The 20,572-nt window shown below is 31.4% G+C and overlaps 1 protein-coding gene across 3 annotated transcripts in view; it reads left to right on the plus strand.

Moving 5' to 3' along the window:
• LCA5L (lebercilin LCA5 like) overlaps window positions 1–20,572 on the plus strand; it is a 59,282-nt gene that overhangs the window by 31,706 nt on the left and 7,004 nt on the right. For all 3 annotated transcript variants that reach the window (XM_031959197.1, XM_031959196.1, XM_031959199.1), the window contains 5 exons: window positions 9,021–9,158; window positions 10,206–10,290; window positions 10,542–10,574; window positions 16,243–16,355; window positions 16,550–16,667. In XM_031959197.1, coding sequence (XP_031815057.1) covers window positions 9,021–9,158; window positions 10,206–10,290; window positions 10,542–10,574; window positions 16,243–16,355; window positions 16,550–16,667 — 487 coding nt within the window. The remainder of the gene's footprint in view (window positions 1–9,020; window positions 9,159–10,205; window positions 10,291–10,541; window positions 10,575–16,242; window positions 16,356–16,549; window positions 16,668–20,572) is intronic.

Raw genomic sequence — 20,572 nt, forward strand, 5'->3', positions numbered from 1 at the left:
ACCAACCCTAAGTTCAAAGGCCTCAAGCACTTAACACTTCCTAGCTGTGTGATCCTGGGCAAGTCACTTAACCCCAATTGCCTTGGCAAAAATAAATAAGTCTGAAATTGGATCATAAAGTGTCTGATAACAACTGAGACATTTACAAAAAATGTCATATCCTCTAAAAATTGGAAAATGCTAAAATTTGTGGTTTTTAAATAACTACATCTATCTATAAATTAACACATTTAGCGTTTTTTTTGACAAAGATACTGTAGTGGTTTGCCATTTTCTCCTCCACCTCATTTTACAGATGAGGAAACTGAGGCAAACATGGTTAAGTGACTTGCTCAGGATCACACAAGGAGTCTGTGTCTGAGGCTATATTTGAAGATTAGTCTTCTGGAGTCCCAAGTCCAAGACGCTTATCTGCTTTTCCACTTAGCTCCTCCTAGCCACAATAGCCTAGCAGAATGGAATTGAGATAGTTTGATTAGCTCTGAAGGGATGAACCGGGAAGCAATCATCCACCAGAGTAATACTCACTGAGACTTTGTGTTCACCTTCCCAGACCAGTCATCCTAAGACCTTGGGGACTAGGGGAATTGGGGAAGGGAAGGGGAAAGGACTAAAATCAAAGCACTAAGAAACACAGTGGAGATAATACAACAGATTCCTACATCTAGCAGAGAATAGGATTAGTAAAAATAGAAGAGAAGTAGATCATATATACCTCTCATAACTATGGTTAGGAGATATGTCCTTAAACAAGGAATAGAAGCAATTACATATTTACACATTTCTCAATTGTGCACAAAAGCTGATCGTGTCTTAAGACATAAAAACTTCAGAAATAAATGCAGAAAAATGGAAATATAACCATTCTTCACTGATCACAATATAATACAAATTATATTGTCACTGGAAGGATCACTGGAAAGGGATTAAAACCAACTAGGATTTAAATAACTTTTTAATATTAAATTTTATTTTGTTAATCAGAAAAAAATCTTTCTTCTCTCAACCCTTACCCCACCATCTAATTGAAAAGGAAAGGAAAACAGAACCTCTGTTACATGTGTAGTCAAGCAAAATAGATGTCTATATGTACTTTTTCATATGCACAATACATATAAACATAGAGACATGTGTCTCATTCTGTATTCCTCATTCACCTCACTATCAGATAGTTAGCATGTTTCTTCAGTATTCCTCGTGAATCATGGGTGGTCATCACACAAGTCTTTCAAAATTGTTTGTCTTTGTAATATACTATACTTTTGTATTGCATAAGTTATTCTCCTGGTTTCATTCATTTCATTCTACATCAATTCATACAGGTCTTCCCATGTTTCTCTAAAGCTATTCCCTTCATCATTTCTTACAGTACAACATTGTTCCATCACGTTTATTTACCATAACTTGTTCAGCCATTTCCTAATTAATGATCATTCTTTTTAGATTCCTATTTTTTGTCATTTCAAAAAAAAAAAAAAAGGTAGAGAAATTAAATAATATGATCCTAAACAATTGTTTGGTCACAGAAAAAAACGATAGATAACTTGACTAAAGATGACAGTAGGGAAACAATATGCCAAAATGTGGGGGTTAAGGTTAGGGTTAAGGTTAGGGTTAGAGTTAGGGTTAGGGAGATGTAGCCAAAGCAATCCTGAAAGGAAAATTTAAATCTCTAAATTATTTTTTATTGTTGAAAGATAGATAAAATGATCAGTGGATTGAGAAAACAATTTTTAGAAATTTTAAAATAGAAAAAAAATAAAACTTCATTAAACACCAAAAAAGAAATGCTGAAAATTTAAGAAGAAATTCATAAAAAGAAAATCCAAAACTCATAATAAAATTAACATTTTAAATCCATTAGCTAATTTAATTAAAAAGAAAGAGGAATATCAAATTACTAGTGTCAAAAAAAAATTCCCAGCAAATGAAGATGAATTAAAAGATATTATTACAAACTATTTTGCCCAAATTGATTATATTGGCATAAATTTCAATAAAACTGACAACTTGTGAAGTAAATAAATATTTGCAAATATACAGAATATCCAAATTAACAAAACAATAGAGAAATAGAAAATGTAAAAACCCAAATTCAGGGAAAGAAATTGAATAAATCACAAATGAACTCCAATCTTCTCCCCCCCAAAAAAAAATTCAATAAAATAATCTCTAGGACCAAATGGATTCATGAACAAATTCTATCAAACATTTAAAGAACAATTCCAAGATTATATAAGTTGTTTAGAAAATAGAAAAAGAAGGGATAATAACAAAATACTGTTTATGACTAGTCTTAATGCTTACAGAAAATCAAAACAGGAAAAAATATTATAAATCAATACCTTTAGTGAACATAGATACAAAAATTTTAAATAAAATAGGAAAGAGTCCAAATCAACACTATAAAGATAATACATTTATGATCTCTTTGAATTTATGCCAGGAATTAATATTAAGAAAATGATAACCATAACATGTTAACAAAATTCACCAAAAAATCATAAGATTAGTATCAATAAAAATAGAAAAAGCTTTTAACAAAATGCAACACCCATTTCTATTTTTAAAAAACAAAACTGCAGCAGCTAGATGGTGCAATGGAAAGAGCACTGGCTCTGACGTTAGAAGGACCTGAGTTCAAATTCAGCGTCAGACACTTAATATTTACTAGCTGAGTGACTCTGGGCAAGTTACAACTCCAATTGCCTCTTAAAAAATAAATAAGTAAATGAATAAATAAATAAAACAAACAAAAAAAAAAACCCAACTAAATAACATAAGACTAAATGGACTTTAGATGGTGGCAGCAGCGGAAAGTGCCAGAATTGGGGCCAGTCAGAGTTTTGGTGGTCTGCAATTCAGGAATGTCCAGTGGAGGAGCAGCCACCAGTCCAAGCTGAAGAGGGAAAGAGAGCCCAATATAGATCAGTGGGGACAGCTGCCCAGTAAACTACAAAATACCTTTAGTACAGTAGCAGGCCTGTGCTCCAAATAATAACTTGCTTTTATCAGATTCCATAGCATCTACCCAAATGGAAAATACATCTGTGGACAAGGTAGTATCTGAAACAGACCATCTGCAAGCTTCAGTATCAGACACTGCACAGCAGTCCTCTGAAGAGCAAAACAAATCATATAGTAAACTTAAAACAACAACAAAAAAATTAAAGTTGTTTCACATGCAGGAAGAAAATGAAACTGATTGGGTTTGAGTGCCAATGTGGAAAAGTTTACTGTGCTGTGCACTGTTATTCAAATGTACACAATTGCTCTTAAAATTACAAAGCTGATGCTGCTAAGAAAATAAAAAAAAATAAGTGTATCTTGCAATAGGCTTTTTAATCATGCATGTTATCAAAAGAATACATTTTTGGTTTTGTCTTGAAAATAACTCAACATTTTTTCCATTGCACTTTCTGTGGCCAAAAAGACTTAAGTAAACTTTACAAGTATTGTCCTTTTAATCATTTTAATTTTAATTGAGTGTAGAGAGCAAACATGGAGATATATTGGAGGGCTTGCTTTTCCAGTATTAAAAATAACTGTGTCAACATTGCAGAGTTAAGATTTTATCATTATGGGGGAATCTATAGCTTTTCTCTGCAGCATGATTTATCTCTGGATAAAGAACAACTAGTTATCAGTAACCGAATGTATTTTAATAATTAATGGCTGCTTCTGCTTTTCATTAACTAAGATTATACATATCTATTATCTATGTATGAATCATTTGTAATGACAGTGTATACCAATGAGATAAGTTTGTGTGGATTTTAAAAATTCTTTTTGAGGAGAGGAAAGGCATATAGCAAGCACTTCATTGCTGACTTCAGATTTTACTGGGATCAAGTTTATCTGATACATGAACTGATACATTTTTCTACTGACCTTAACTTTAGAAAAATTTTTTAGAAAAGAATAAATTGACCTTTCCTTAAAGTAATAAATACTATATAAGTGAGCCAGTGAAATATGATTTGATTAGTATGATCCCAGCATCCCATTTCACTCTTACTAAATCATCATGTTAAAGTCAACTTTCTTACTTCCCTCTTCTTCATTCCTACCATAGTGTTCTACATTATAATCTCCTTATTACATAATTTAATTGATACCTTCATTTAATTTATCCTAAAGATAACAGGGCAACTATTATCAACTGATATCATATTAGCTCTTTTTCTAAAATGATGATACATAAGATTGAGATGTTAAGGTCTTTGATTGGAGCCCATATATTGCCCACTACTACTATGGCCATGGAAATTACACACTGAAACTGCCCTTGTCAGTACCTGTTGTCCTCCTTACCTTAAGAGTAGCAATAAAAGTTAAAATTGTCTCTGGGCTGATGCTTTTCATCTGAATTCCCCTGTGCTACAATATGTCTTAAACCAAAAGATAATATTAAATGATAATATTTAATGGTATAAATAGTATGGATTATGTTTTTTGGCTCACACATAAATTGGATTTGAATGAACCAGAATTGGGCAAAGTCATTGGCCTCAGTTTCTCTTCCACAAATTGTTGCAGTAAATAAGCTAGCAAATAAAAAGTTATTAGACCTTCTTTAAAAAAAATCACACAGAAAACTATTTAACATTCTTTTCTTCTATTTCCTTTTCCTAAATACAGCTTAAAACTCAACCTGAAGTAAGTTATAAGATTTTAACAAAGCAATTTTATTACATAAATTTACACAGAGAATATATGATAGTTGCTTAGACTTTGCTTTAAAAAGCAAAAGTATATTTCTAAGGCTTGATTCTGTTAAGAGTAAGTTGGTTCAAGATGTAACTTCAGCACAGACAATTCCAAATATAACTACATATTCTCAAAAAAAAAAAAAAACATGCAAATTCTTTCACAGAATTGATAATAATTCATGACCTGCTAAAGCTAGTTGGCTTATAAATAAGATTTATAGATCTTTCATGCACTCCCCTTTTCTTTTCCAAAAAAAGAACTTTTTTTCCCTTTTAAAATATATCCATTATGCTAACCAAAATGTGCAGAACCAGATCATCATTATACACTTCAACAACAATACTATATGATAATCAATTCTGATGGACATGGCTCTCTTCAACAATGAGAATGAACTAAACCAGTTCCAATTGTTCAGTAATGAAGAGAGTCATCTACACCCAGAGATAAGACTATGGGAAATGAGTGTGGACCACAACATAGCATTTCCATTCTTTCTGTTATTGTTTGCTTACATTTTTGTTTTCCTTCTCAGGTTTTTTTTTTAACCTTCTCTCTAGATCCAATCTTTCTTAAGCAGCACGATAACTAAATATGTATACATATATTGTATTTAATATATGCTTTAACATATTTAGCATGTATTGGAAGGAGGGGAAAAGTTGGAACAGAAGGTTTTGCAAGGGTCAGTGTTGAAAAATTATCCCTACATATGTTTTGTAAATAAAAAGCTATAATAAAAAATTAAAATTATTTATTTATTAACCAAAATATTTATTTATTTATAAAAATTATTTAACAAAAAATAAAATATATTTAAATTTTTTCCATATCATGACAATAACCTTTAATAACTTAATAATTCATCGTATCTAAACCAAAAGGAATTAAAATCTCCAGTGATATAATATTGCTATCCCTTATTGGCATTTTTTTAACAGATGGTTTTCCAGAATTTATAAGAAACATAATAGGTCACAATATTATAAATTTAAAACACAAAATAAAATCCCATACTAATCAGATGATACTAATTCAATCAAATATATTTCCAAGTTACCCTTATAGTCTTATCACAAGTGGCTTTTAAAATCACAGTCTCCATAGTTTGGAAAAGCATTGGTATAAAACACATTTCATTAAAGACTCAAGTAGCAAAAACATAACAAAAACATAGGCTAAATGAGATCATAGAAGACAAATGAATCTCACAGTAAAATTATAAGATACATATTTAAGGCTTTATCAGTTTAAATTTAGAACTGTTATGGTTAGGTCAATTCAAGATATGCAGAACTCAAGATTATAAACCACTGCTGATCTCAGGAGAATGTATTCCAAATCTTAATGAAATTTCTCCTGTATCAAAATTATAGTAAAAACATTATCAACTACTGCAGTTCCAAATGAACAGTTTCAAATACAATTTAGACCATTCTTGCAATAACTGAATCCATAAAAATTTAATCAATAACCCAAAAGGATCCAGACTTTTTAAAAAAAATGTACCCACTTTACCAATAGTACTAATACAATGAATTATCAAATTAATGTTAAGTACCATCTTTATATTACAGATTAGTAAATTGAGGTAATTTGTTTTAAGATTACACATTAACAAATTACCTGATCTATGAATTTTACTTTGTCTTAATGTCAAAAAGTAGAATAAATTCTGACATCATGAGCATCTTATTAGAAGAAAAACATTTCTCTTGAAACTGAAACCGTAATAATTAAATTTATTACACCTGGATCTATATGTCTAAATCACATATCCATTTTGATCTTATCTTGGTATAGACTATAAATTGTTGATCTATACCTAATTTCATACTGTTTTCCTAGCAATTTTTAAAAATTATTTATAGCAGCCCTTTTTGTAGAGGCAAGAAACTGGAAACTGAGTGACTGCCCATCAGTTGGAGAATGGCTAAATAAGTTATGGTATATGGATGTTATGGAATATTATTGTTCTATGAAAAATGATCAGTCAGCAGGATGATTTCAGAAAGGCCTGGAAAGACTTACATAAACTAATGCTAAGTGAAGTGAGTAGAACCAGGAGATTGTATACACAGTAACAAAATTATACTATGATCAATTCTGATGGTTGTGGCTCTTTTCAACAACGAGGTGGTTCAGGCCAGTTCCAATGGTCTTGTGATGAAACGAGCCATCTTTACCCAGAGAAAGAACTGTGGAAACTAAATATGGATCACAATATAGCATTTTCAACTTTTTTATTGTCGTTTGTTTGCATTTTGTTGTCTTTCTCATTTTTTTTCTTTTTTATCTGATTTTTCTTGTGCAGAAGATTTGCACGTTTTTAAAAAAAAAAAAAAAAAAATGAGCATCCTTGCTTTCATGCTTGATCTTATTGGGAAGGTTTTTAACATATAGCCATTACAATAATTCTTTTCCCCTAAATACTGCCTTGGAAGCATCCCATAAATTTTGTATGTTGTCTCACTTTGTTTTCTCTTTAATGAAATTATTGACAGTTTTAGAGAGTGGTCATGAGCACTGAAAGGTTAAATGAACTTGTTGAAGGTCATACAACTGTGTCAAAGAGAGGACTTAGTCCAAATCTTCATAACTCTGAGGCCCACTTTTACACCATATTAAATTTAAATAATGAAATTCTAAATACTTACAAGTATTGAATTATTTCAACTATTTAATTTACAGGTTTTAAAAATCAATTTAGCGTCTTGTACTTAAAAGTAAATAACATTGAAAAATATCACAACTTTCCTGGAAAGATTACTTAATTTTAAATTTATATGCTTCATTTTCAAATCCAATAAGTAACACTATAACACAATTCAACTGTGACATTAGGTGAGGGAAAAGAGATATAGATCACATATTGTGAAGATTTGTATGTGGATTTAGTATGTACCAATTCAGATTTGACCTTATTTGTCTATGGAATAAAAAAAAATTTTTTTTGATATTCACTCTCAGAATGAATTCATCATGTTAGTATCATTTTTGTTGACTTGATTTTTAGTATTTTTTTATTTTAAAAAGTGAATGGAGAAAAGGGAGCTTTTTAAAATCTAATAATTTTAGTCATTGTTCACATGTCTATGAGAAGTTTTCTCTCACACTTCATCCCTTTTGGAGAGGAATGATTGTTCTCTTCATAGTTTAGAAAAGTTTGCCTTATAGTTTACAAAGTGCTTTCCTCACAACTCATTTGAGTTATGTTTATAGGTGACAAAACATTTGATTACTGGTACATTTTTTCAGATACTTAATGCTGGATATGGATGATTGAATGACATATACTTTTCATATTCAAATATATCAGTCATATCTTTCTTGTACAACATGATAAATATGGAAATATGTTTAGAAGAATTGTACATATTTAACCTATAGTGTATTACTTGCTACCTAAAGGAGGAGGAGATAGAGAAGGAGGGAGAAAAATTCGAAACACAAGGTTTTGCAAGGGTGAATGTTGAAAACTATCTTTTGAAACTATATTTTGAAAAATAAAAAGCTATTAAAAAAACAAATATATCAATCATAAAAAATAACTAAAATAATTGGTTTTTAAAGTTCAATAGTCACATTAGAAATTTGTCCTAATAGTTGCATAGATACTGTCATGGAAACTCTGTATCTTTAATAATTTTTTAGAAAGCTAGTTATTACAGAATATATTTTTGTTTAATAAAATATATTTGATTTTTATCTCAATGACATAAAGACTGCTCTAGTAGATCTGGTGCACACTTTGTCCTTTATTATTTACTTTCTTTAAATGAAATTATGTTATGAAATTTTTATACAATTAAACAGATTTACATGACTTTGCACCAAGTCATTTATCCTTTCTAGAATGTTTTCCTCATTATTAAAAGGAAGGTGATATTGAACTAGAGTCAGTATTCAAGTACCCCAGCATAGATTTTTGATATTAAAGGATTTAAACTTGGAAGCAACTTATTCTCTCAGTTTTACAGGTGATGAAACAAGCCCTGAGAAGTTAAGTGATAAAAGTTACAGAGAGTCATTATTTGAACCCTGATCTAACTCTTAATCCAGTGTTCTTTACTGTAAGCTATACTGCCTCTTCTGGTTATATTCACTAATAATATGTTAGGAATAATTTGTTACAAAATTCATTCTTTTAACTTCTTGATAATTTGTTCTATATGCAAATTTTGAATTTCCTGGGTTTTTTAAAGTTATTTTTGAATGTCTAAAAACGTGACTTAATGAAGATTGATATTTTTCATAGTTGGTTCCACTATGATTTAAAACTTTAAATAAGAATATATTTTCTTTAGAGCTTAGAAAGACAACTGAGATTGAACAGTAGTGCATTTAGTCGTCAATTAGCTGCTGAAAACAGAAAGACTATAACAGCTAAAAATGCTACAAAGAACCTTCAAATGGAAGTAAAGTGCCTTCAACAAAAACTTAAGGTATTTCTTTAAAAATATTATCTATTATATGTATATATAGTATTGAGATCTTTTCATAGAATCATATTAGTTACTTGAAATGATTTGTATATCTGGATAATTAAATTTGAATATGCCTCAAATTTTTTAAGTTTGTATACTGGAGATAGCAACAAGCAGAGGATCTAACTTAAGTGTTATCATTTATTAAAAGCCATAGAAATAGGACTATGAGTATTCTGTGGTGAGTAAAATGTATTTTTTTAGTATATGGGTTGTGATACTGAAGTGGAATTAATATATATACATATATATATATATATATATATATATGTATGACCCAGTTGCAAAGATAAAACAAATGTATATATGCAACTGGGTCTTACTATCTCACCCAGGGAAAAAGTTAATCTGCCACTCACGATTCCAATTCCAATACTGAATGATATGGAATCTTTAATCTGCACCTGGGTCAATTTGCCCTTCCTTAGGAAGCCTGCTGGCCTCCTGATTCCTGAACTCACTAAATTGCTATCAGATTTATTATGGACACTTACTTGATCAGCAGCATTAGCCTCACTACAACTCAAAACTCCTAAACTCAAACCTCTGCCTCTCAAGAAGGAGGGACTACAGGTATGTGCCACTATCCTAAAAATAAACTAATATACTAGTAAACTAATTTTACTTTCACACTAATTTAAAGAAGAATACAGGTGATATTTTCACATTCTTCCAGAATATCAGCTTCAAACTAGTATTTTTAATACCTGAATTTAAAAACATCATATTCACTCAATAGTGGATGATAAAAGGAAGTCCTTAATGGCACATAGGACAGAGTCCTGGGTCTGGAGTCAGGAAGACCTGAATTAATAAAGTTTCAGATACATACTAATTCTGGGCAAGTCATTTAAACTGTTTGTCTTGGCTTTTTCTATAAAATGAGAATAATAGCACCTAGTTCCTATAATTATTGTAAGAACTTTGAACAATGCCTGGCACATAATAAAAGCTATACGAATATGAGTTATTATTTTAAAAAGTGTTATATTGCTTTTATTTTAGGAAAAAGATCGAGAACTTGATATAAGAAATATATATACTAACCGGTTCCTTAAAAATTTATATGACAAAGATGAACAACTAAAAGGTAAATTTGAATGCATTTCCTTTTTTATTTTAAAAATAAAATCATATGTATTAAATTGAAATTTTTCATACAACCCATCCTCAAAATCCCAAATTGTTACAATTTGTTCTCAGTTTCCAGTCCAGAAATCTTCTTTTGGCTATCATTTCTAGTCACACAGCAGTCATTAGCCTAAATTCTCATTTAAATCCTTACTTTGAAGCAGGAAGAAAGAAACATCATTTACTAAGATTGATTATTTGTTATTTTAGGAAACCATGAGAAGACCACTGAATCTTTCAAAGGTAATTTTTTAGAAACTGCTTTCTTATAAATGATAAATTCAAATTCTCATTTGTAGCTAGGATCCAGTTCTGAAATGAGGATGACTTATCTTTACAGTCTGTTAGTACTTTAAAAAAGTCAAAAGGAACCAAGTTTCTTACTGATGAAGAAAACACAGATATCATATCTTCAAGTAGAGATGGGTCTCATAAAAAGAAGTCCTGTAGAATATAAATGTGTTCCAAGACTGTGCCCAGAAAGGCTGACAACCTCCTTAGATGCCCTCAAGCAAAAATTTGCACCAAATCTTGTCATTTTCCTTATCAACCTTGTCTCTCTGGAATCAAAAGTAAAAGGCCCAGAAGCATGATACATGAATATGTATTATATACATTGGAAACTTAAGTTATTATTATAAGCATATCAGTATCATATTGATAGAATCCCTCATTTGCACAGCACCAATCCAACCTGCCTTAGAGGGGAAAAAAAAAACAAAACCTCTCCTTGTTAGGTTTTGGCTTCCCCTTTGTCAGGCCTTCTCTTAATCATAATCTATATTAGTTATGGTTTTATTTTTAATTACAACTTCAAATCACACAAAGAATAAGATATTAATAAATAAAACTTCCAAATGACAATTGCTTTAACTGCTGCCTCCTTGCACACCCTGGTAAAGAAAGGAAATGAGAGGAAAAATGGCTAAACATTTGAACAGAGATGAGGTTCCCTATTTCAGAGACTAAAAAAGGGAAGAACAGTGTTATTGTATTAGGCTTAAGTGCCTCTCTGATGTGGCCTTACTGTTCCTATTGTCCTCACTGGTGCCCACATTGAGTCACAACCTCAGCTTGTAATTAGCAGCATCTCAGCTCCAGTCCTAGTGATCTCTCTTTCAATGTCCTGTGCTCCTCTTCATTAGCACATCCTAGCAAGGACATACAATTCGTAGCCAAAATGGATTCCTGGAGTTCTTCCTGGCCATTTCTTTTTCAGTTCCTTCAAAGTAAAAACAATTATCAGCAAAAGGACTTGGGACATTCTAGGTATTTCTGGTAAAATTTCTATAACAATAATTCTAAGGGATAGGAGAACCTTAGAAAAATTCAGGCTTTACTGTATTTATCCCATCTACCTGGCCCAATTAGGCAAGAATGGTTAGTATGGAAGGAAATTTAATAAATTAAATGAACATAGCATATCTGTGTGGCTCAGAATGGTGAGTGGTCACCATTTAATAAAAATCTGGAGAGATCTCTAGGAGCAAAGCAAAGTTTACTGTACATTCTCGCAAGATGTGGGCATCCCTCCCATGGAGCAAGTAATAGAAAGGAAGAGGCACCTTTTGGGACAGGTTTTACACTTTAAATAGTCCCTAATATAAACAACCCTCCCATCACTGACCATCATCCTCATTGACTGAGGGTCTTACATTCTAAATGTGGGAACTACGCAAGAAATTGAACTTGGCCAATAAGTACATAGTTGCCCGTATTTGATTGAAGTAGGGAGAAAATGATGTCATGGGAGGATAACAAGGAGACTTAGGTATGCCCTTGAATCAATGCTCAAGGACCTTTAGGCCTACTCAAACTCTAAAATAGATGAAGCCTTACTTGATTTTCACAACTGTCCTGAGAGATCTCACCTCATCTCATTCATATCTTACTCTTATTGACAAGTCTGGTTAGTTGAATTAATGTTAAATGTTGAACTTTTAATAAAATATCTTAAGAAGAAAAAGGAGTTACTGTTGAGAAGTCTTGTCTCTCCTACAGTTAACCCTTACTCTCTAAAATATCCCCAGGGCCTGGTAAGGGATACATTAATATATTATTTTTTCAAAACTGAATTCTTAAACTTCACCTCACTCGGGTATTTGTCTAGCCTTAATTTACCCTAGAATAACCAATCATTTCCTTGATTTACTCTACAACCTTCAGCCCTGCCCCTTGCACTCACAATTCATCTCATTCCCAGAGCCCTGTATCCACCACAAACTTTGTCTTCCCTACTTCTCTGCCTCAGTTCCTGATTCACCTTTTTAAAACCTCTCCCAAGTCACCTAGGTTCCAGTCCCTACCTTTTTATCCCTCATAACCAGCTAGAACTCTTGTCTCATATAATTGGAATTTCCATCAAGACTTAAAACCAAAGAAGTAACTGTCAATGAAAGCTGTGGGCAAGGGTTATAGTGAGGAGGTGGAGGTCTCTTGATTCCTGGTGTGGGGATGGGTTGGGGTGAGGGAAATTTTGCTTGTCTGCTATTTCGAGTTAAAACTTTTAATACATTTTCCTCGGGAACACACAGGTTAAATAAGTTTTTATAAATTGATTTGGGAACCTAATTGCCATGCTTAATGACTAAATATTTCTCTACACAAAAGGAGGACATTAATTCTCACCCATATTTTGGCATGTGAGGTAAGTATATATTTTAGTTTCAGAGAAAGAAATCTCAAATTTTCTTCAATGTAATTTCTGCTGAGCTGTAAGTTATAATTCAAATAGCAAATTAAAATGATGCTGACAACAAAGTTATTTAAGTATAGTAGGAAGATAATGTCACAACTAATTTGAAATCTAGATTTGCTAGAGATATATACTTCATCACAGAAGAAATAAGGCTATGATCTCTTGCTAATAGTCAAAGATTTAATGTGTTCACCATAAGCAGGAACAATATTATCTGCTGTACCTTTACTATATTCCTTTGCTGTATCTTCAAGGCTTTTATTTCCATTTTTCTTCACACTTTACTTGCCTTATTCCATTTATATCATATCAATCATATAACCAAAAAGCATGCAAAATAAGATGAATGTAGAGGGAAAAGGAAAAAGAGAAAATGTTATAAGTAATTAGAATAGTTTTGAAAGATGTACTTTTTTATTGTACTTTCAAATTATATTGTAACCTAATTTTCTAGTTAAGTCTGGGGAATTTTACATGAGATTTACATGAGAGTGAAGAAAATGTTGACACAATACTATGTGACTGTGCGAGGGAAGAAATTGGTATGAGAGCTTTGAAAAAGAGAAATATTCTTCAAGCAGAAATGATATATGTAGCTGTTAAAATTGGTAATGGGTCCATAACAAAAACAGAATTAATAAAAACAAGCAAAATAAAACAAGATGAATAATAAAATAAAATGTAACTAGCTTTAGGGATGTCAAGTCCTTTGGAAGTTTCTATGATGTTCAAGTGTCTAGCAAGCATTTCCTTTGTATTTCTTAAGCATCTGTATATGGATCAAGTTTGTGGAAGTGGTTTCTTAACCATCACCAAGTTCCATATCACTTCCTCATGAGAAATGAAAATTCTCTAGGTAATGTTGATAAATTCTGCTTAGTATAATTACTTAGTATAATTTAGTAAAACTCAACAAAATCTGATTATATTGGCCTTCCAGATCATGTGGTGAAAATCAGTTCAGACCTTATAAAGTTAATCCTATTAATGACAGAGCTAGAAGACTACCATCAAATTAGAAACCCATAATTCACCTGAAATATCAAGAGAATTTCAGTTTTTACATACCACTTGCCCTTTGTAACCAATCTGTACTTGATAGGAACAATGCTATCAATAGATTAAAGGAAGAATATTTTTAAAGTTTTTTAAAAGGGGTGGGTGGGAATCAGTGAAGGTCTCACTTGTAAAATGAATCCTTTTGTCTTTTAATATCAGACAGAGACCTCAAAATGGAGGTGGGGAGGAGATGATTTAAATTTTTTCTTTGCAATTATTAATGCAATTTTTTAATGTAAACTTTTATATCCAATTTTGAGAACTTATTTCTAAAATATATTCATGAACCTGTTTTCCTACTGGAAACATGGAAATTATATGTATAAGTATGTATATGTATGTGTATGTATTGAGTTAAAATACATTGAGTTTAAAAAAAACTTTAATATTTATCTTATCCTTTGCTTTAAAGTATGTATGTTGTCCTCATATCATCCCAAAAGAATAAGGTATTTTAAGGACCTGATTAACACCTGAATATATAACTATTAGCAAGGAGATGACAAGCTTAAGAACACATTTCCCTAATTACTTAGAATATGGAGTTGACTTCAAATTCAGATTAAAAATAGTAAGATATTTTATACCTCTATCCTATTATAGTAATTGAGGTGTGTTTTATTATTAATTTATTAATGAATAGATTCAGTATTGCAATTACAATATATACAGTTCTCCTGCCCTAATTTTAGAAATTTGCTATGAAAGAAAACATGAGAAGCATGGTTATAATAATATCAAGAATGTCCCTTCAAGGATACACTGACCTGCCATAAGGTATAATAGAGGGAAAACTCCCTTAATTGTTTGATTCTAGGTAAAAATCATAAGCAAAGTTTTGCAACATTCACAGGTATCATATCTAGACCCAGAATTAAAACAGGTGATTTCTCAACCATTTCCTGTTCAGAAGGAAAATAGCAATAGGGAAACTGAGGCAAGAGGACTCTGCCTTTGCCCCCTCAACTTTTCCAGTCATAGATACTCACCTTTAACAATTCTCAGACCACATTTTCTTTGTGTAGTCTATAGCATTCTTCTTGCATAGGGACTATCGACAATTGACAATTCAGATAATTCTACATGTATTCAGAACTCAGAACAATATCAAATTAAAGTACCAAGAGATTTTACCTCAGTAGCACGTTTCACTAATCATGGTTTAGGGCTAGATACGGTTATTATTTCTCTCATGTTGTTGCAATAATAGTAAGCAATAAAAAAAATTACTAAGTTTTTCAAAAACTTAACTGCACAGAGATAGTACTAGCTAACCCAAAACTAAGAGAGACTGACTCCTTTCTATAAATCTCCAGGTTAATAGATATCCATTTCTTAAGGTATTGATCCAAATCAGATCAGTCAATTTTTTAACCTTTTCTGAAGGAGTCCCAGAAGGTACCTTTGACTGTCCATATCCCCAAAATATATAAAGATAGAAACTGAGAAAATCCTGTACAAAGCATTAATGATGTCCACCATCTGTAACAAATTTTCCTCCTTCACTTGCAAGATAAGGAATATAATACAGGAAATGTTCCTTTAAAATTATCTTGCCTTTACAGCTCCTGGATTACTGGCTTTGTTCAATATGCTCTTTAGAAAATAAGTATTGTTTAATATTTGGCAATGACCAGTATCATTATATTTTGTAACCACATTGTTCACTTATCCTTTAAAGGGGCAGAAGTTCTAAGTTTACATAGACTTTCTAATCCTCTTCCTGTTTGGTTATACTAATAAGGAATAGAGAGTAACCAAGCAGCAAACCAAATTCAGATAAATCATGCAGATTAAAATATGTTATACATAAGTATATATGTATATTTTTGAATAACAGGGAACTGAGATCTCAACTGAGAGACTCTTGTTGAAGTGTCACTACTACGTCTTTCACTTTGAGTCTTTCCCTATAGACAGTCTAGAGCCAAATATTTGAAATTATTAAATTAGAAAAAAAGTCTTTCCAAAGCTCTTATACCAGTTCCACCCTCCCCACCCAATGTAGTCATTCAGTGTTATGTCATTTTCTCCACTAGTTAAAAAAGAGTCTCATGCAAAATACTCTATAGAGTTGGCTAGAAACGTAGGTTATAATATGTTTTACCTTTAATTTGTGGCTTGTATTTTTTTTCTTTTTAATTTTTCTTGTAGTTTCTTCACCAACCACATCCATACAAGCAGAAAAGAAATACCATCTATTTCCATGTATAGTTCCACATCATTTGAAGGAAAATAGAGGAGATAGTGTATCTCTGCTAATTAAGGTACAACAAATTTGAAATCTCAAGTTTTCTATGTTATTTTCTTTCCTTCCAAGTTTTGGATTCTAATGCTAGGGGTTTTTATATAAATAATTATAGCTACAATAAATAATTCTATTCACTAGTATTAAAAAATTTAAATTACCTGGAAAGAAATTCATCTTTTGCAAATATTCTAAATCTAATGTGAATTTCAGGAGGAAAAAGGCATAGGAAATGATGCTGAAAAGGAAGAAACAATTCATGTCAGTCGTGAAGTAATCCATGATGTCTATAAATTACCAAATAAAGAAGATCCTGAAAAAATATATAAAGGTATGTCTCGAAGCTTCTTTTGATTTTGTACATATTGGAGAAATAAATACTTTTCCTTATAGAAATTGATTCCATTTCCATAGTCTTTAATGTTCATAAGAGAATTTTACGAACAAAATCTTTTAAAAATAAGATTTCTAAGATAGTTGATAAGAGAACAATGACCATTTGGAAAATATTCAACTTCACTAGTAATCAAAAAAGATGAAAATTTTTTAAATTCCAAGATACCACTTTATAAGGAGGAAAAGCAACCATATTGGCAGAAATAATTAAAAGTACTAAAACTTGTAGTTGGTGGTTTAGAGAAACAATATTGATGGAATTGCAGAGTTGCATAACATTTTTAGAAAGCATTCTTTCCAATGGAAGACATAGTTAAAAAAAATTCTTGATAGCTTTTTATTAAAGTTACAAAAATAATAATATCCTCTTATCCAATAATGTTTTGTATATGCCATGAGAATGTTATCAGAAAAAGAAAAAAACAAAGAAAAAGGATCAATCTCTTTAAAGATTAACAAAATGGTCTTTTTTTTGTAATTTAAAAAATGTAAACGATCTTAGTGCCCAATGGTACAGTGGTCAGGGAGACTTCAGACACTTGCTATCTGTGTGATGCTGAGCATGTCACAACCTTTTGTTGTCTTAAACCACTGGAGGAGAAAAGTGATAAATCTCTCAATTACCTTTACCAAGAAAATTCCATGAACAGTCTTGGTATCCTATGGTCCACATGGTCGAAAAGAGTTGGGCATAAGTAAATAAGCAACTATCCACAGAAGGACTACAGAAACTTACTCTTATGGTTTTGCAATGCTTACAATTGATGTATTTAGATTTAGCAGTTAATCAATAATGGATATATTATAGAATAAAAGAGTTTAAATCTATAAGAATAAAATTTAACTATATCAATATAAAGTTTTATACAATCCATACATATAAGTTCTCAGTGTCCATTTTTAATGGATAAGCAAAAGTTAGTGGAAAACTAATATATTAACAAGCATCATCAGCTTTGAAATGAAATTTTGAATCAACATTACATTCCATTAAAAATTAAAATAGGAACATTGCATTTGGAACACAATATTATGCCAAGAAAGATACAGGGAGTCTTACAGTTTATGAATAATGTATCTTTAGGGATAGTACATCATGACTTTTTCTTGTATTTGAGAATATAATTATATTTTGCTTAGCAAAACCTAAATATGATGAAAAAAGAATATTTATCTTTTTTCCTCCATATATTCCCTCTTCATGATGGCTATCTTTAAGGGACTGATAAGTAAAAACAATATTAGATTTGTTCAATAATCCCAGAGAATAGAAATAAGTGAGAAGGCTAAAAATTATAAAAAGCAGATTTTGCTTGCCTCTAAGGAGAAACTTCTGTACAATTAAAGCTCTTTCAAAGTAGAATGGATGTCCTCAGGAATTAGCAGGCTATGCCTCATTGAAGGTCTTTTAAGACTAAGATCATCACATGTTCTAGAATCAAGAGGATATTCTCAATCATTTACAGGTTAAACGAATGTTTCCTGAGTTAGCATCCAGTGCAATTCTCTGATAGCACATTTGGGATTCATTGAGTTTTTCTTTTCTTTTCCAAAGGGAATAATTCATTCAAGCTTCCATACATTTTCAAGTCAAAATAAAAATTATTTTATTTATTCATTTCCTCATTTTATGAGTCACTTTATAAAACAACAGATTCAGAATTATAGACAATAATTCCTCTCTTATAAATAAAAAATTGTCTCACAGTAAGAGAACTGGATTATTGCCAAAGAATATCCAAAATCCACCCTATCACAAGAAATAGCATGATTTTAAAAATATTCTATTAAATCTTTATTATTATATTAAGTTTCTATTGGCCTCTGCTATCTCACTATTGATCAAGGAACTATGGTTATCTTTTGTTTTCTGTACAACTAAGTATTCTATGGCTTATGCCTCCAAAGGGAGATCTTTTATAGTAAATATTTTATTTTATAGAATTGTTTTGATGTTATTTTATTTCTAGTGAAGAAAAGGGGCATTTTTCCATTTCTATGAAAAGTTTTACTCAAATTTCACTGAAATAAATGTACTTTTACAGCCCCAGTCACTCTTTTGTTTCACTTCTATGTCATGAACCACCTAATAAGCATTTTAAAACATCCTATAGGTATTTCAAACTCAGCATATATGAAAGAGGATCATTATCTTTGTCCCCAGACTCACTCTTCTCCTCATTTCCCTACTATGGTCATTCCAGTCACCCAAGTTCAATGTCATCTTTAACACCTTACTCTTCATTCATCCTACATATCCAATCAGATGCCAAATCTTACCATTAATATCTCTCGCATATATACACATCTCTACACTCTGCTCACATTCTACTTCAGGTTCTCATTACCTCAGCATGAAATATTTCTCTCCTGTTTGATTTTCCTGCACCTCTTTCCCCTCCTGCCTACCTTCTACATAGTTGACAAAGAAGAACATGTTCCTACAGTACAAGAAGTACTAGTCTCTCTAAGTTTTCACTTCATAAACATCCCTGGATCCTTATTACCTCTAGGTTCAATATAAACTATTTTGTTTGCCATTTAAACACACATACAACTTAACCTTCTCCCTTCCCATGTTTTTCCAATCTTCTTCCACGTGTCTCTCCCAAGCACACTACAATTCAGCCATTCTGGCATACTTTCCATTCCTAACACTACATTCCACTTCTCCCTGCATTTTCACTGGTTCCATTTCCCTGAATACTCTACATCATCACTTGTGCCTTTTGGAATTCTTTGTATCCTTTAAAACTCATTTAAACATTGCCTTCTACTTGGAGCTAGGATGTATGAAAAGTCTGAGACACATAATTTCTGGGTGATTAACAATCATTTTATTAATTATGACTAGCAAATAATAAAAGGATGTTCATTTGGTTTTCTCTCACAAACCAAAGACTCTTCTTAGAGAATATTGAATGTTTAGAAAGGCTTTGAAAAAGGGAATGTCCTGAGCATGGGAATTAACTTTGATTGATTAACAGTCATTGAGAGGGTGGACATAGTAATGAAGAAGGGGGCAAAAAATTTCTTCCTGCAGAAAGCATGATCTAATCATGAGATTAAACCACCTCCAGCAGTCTGGGCAAAAGAATTCATCTGTACCCAGACTTTGCTGGTTGTTTCTCCTTCATAAATTGGGTCACCCTAAATTCTAATGGAAGATTCCAAGGACAGACAGGGCCTTACTTCTTAAAGACAAGATCTCATTTAGACTGGATTCTATTTGTAAGGTCTCCTCATCAGGTACAATCCCAGCCAAAATTAAAAGTCATATGCCACAAGGAACTGGACAATCTCATCTAAAAGAAATGTCTTTAAGAGACTGGCTAAATTACCTACAGGGGATTATTTCTTAATAAGAAAGTAGAAAGGAAAAGCCTTAATCCAATTAATAATCTGTTAAAGCCTATTTTGATGATTGTGGATATTAGATACTACTTTCCCAAAACTACCATATATTCAATCTATATAATATATATATAGAAAGAGAGAGAGAGAGAGAGAGAGTCTCCCATTAGAATATTAACATTCTGAAAGAAAGTACTGTTTCATTTTTGCATTGATATTCCCTAGTACAGTGCCTGGCACATAGGAGGCACTCACTCAATGCTTTTTGATTGATGGATGGAGTAAATATTATATTAATTTAGCTTTCTTTTTTAAAAAATACTTTATATATATATAATATATATACATGCATATATATATATATATATTATACACACACACACACACACACACACACACAAGGTGAAATGTACAGCTGGAAAATGAAAGGAGGTGACACCACTAAGAATATTCCAGATATATAAGGTATTACAAACAGTTTGATAA

The sequence above is a fragment of the Sarcophilus harrisii genome, chromosome 3, assembly GCF_902635505.1.
Source record: "Sarcophilus harrisii chromosome 3, mSarHar1.11, whole genome shotgun sequence".
NCBI classification, from domain to species: domain Eukaryota; kingdom Metazoa; phylum Chordata; class Mammalia; order Dasyuromorphia; family Dasyuridae; genus Sarcophilus; species Sarcophilus harrisii.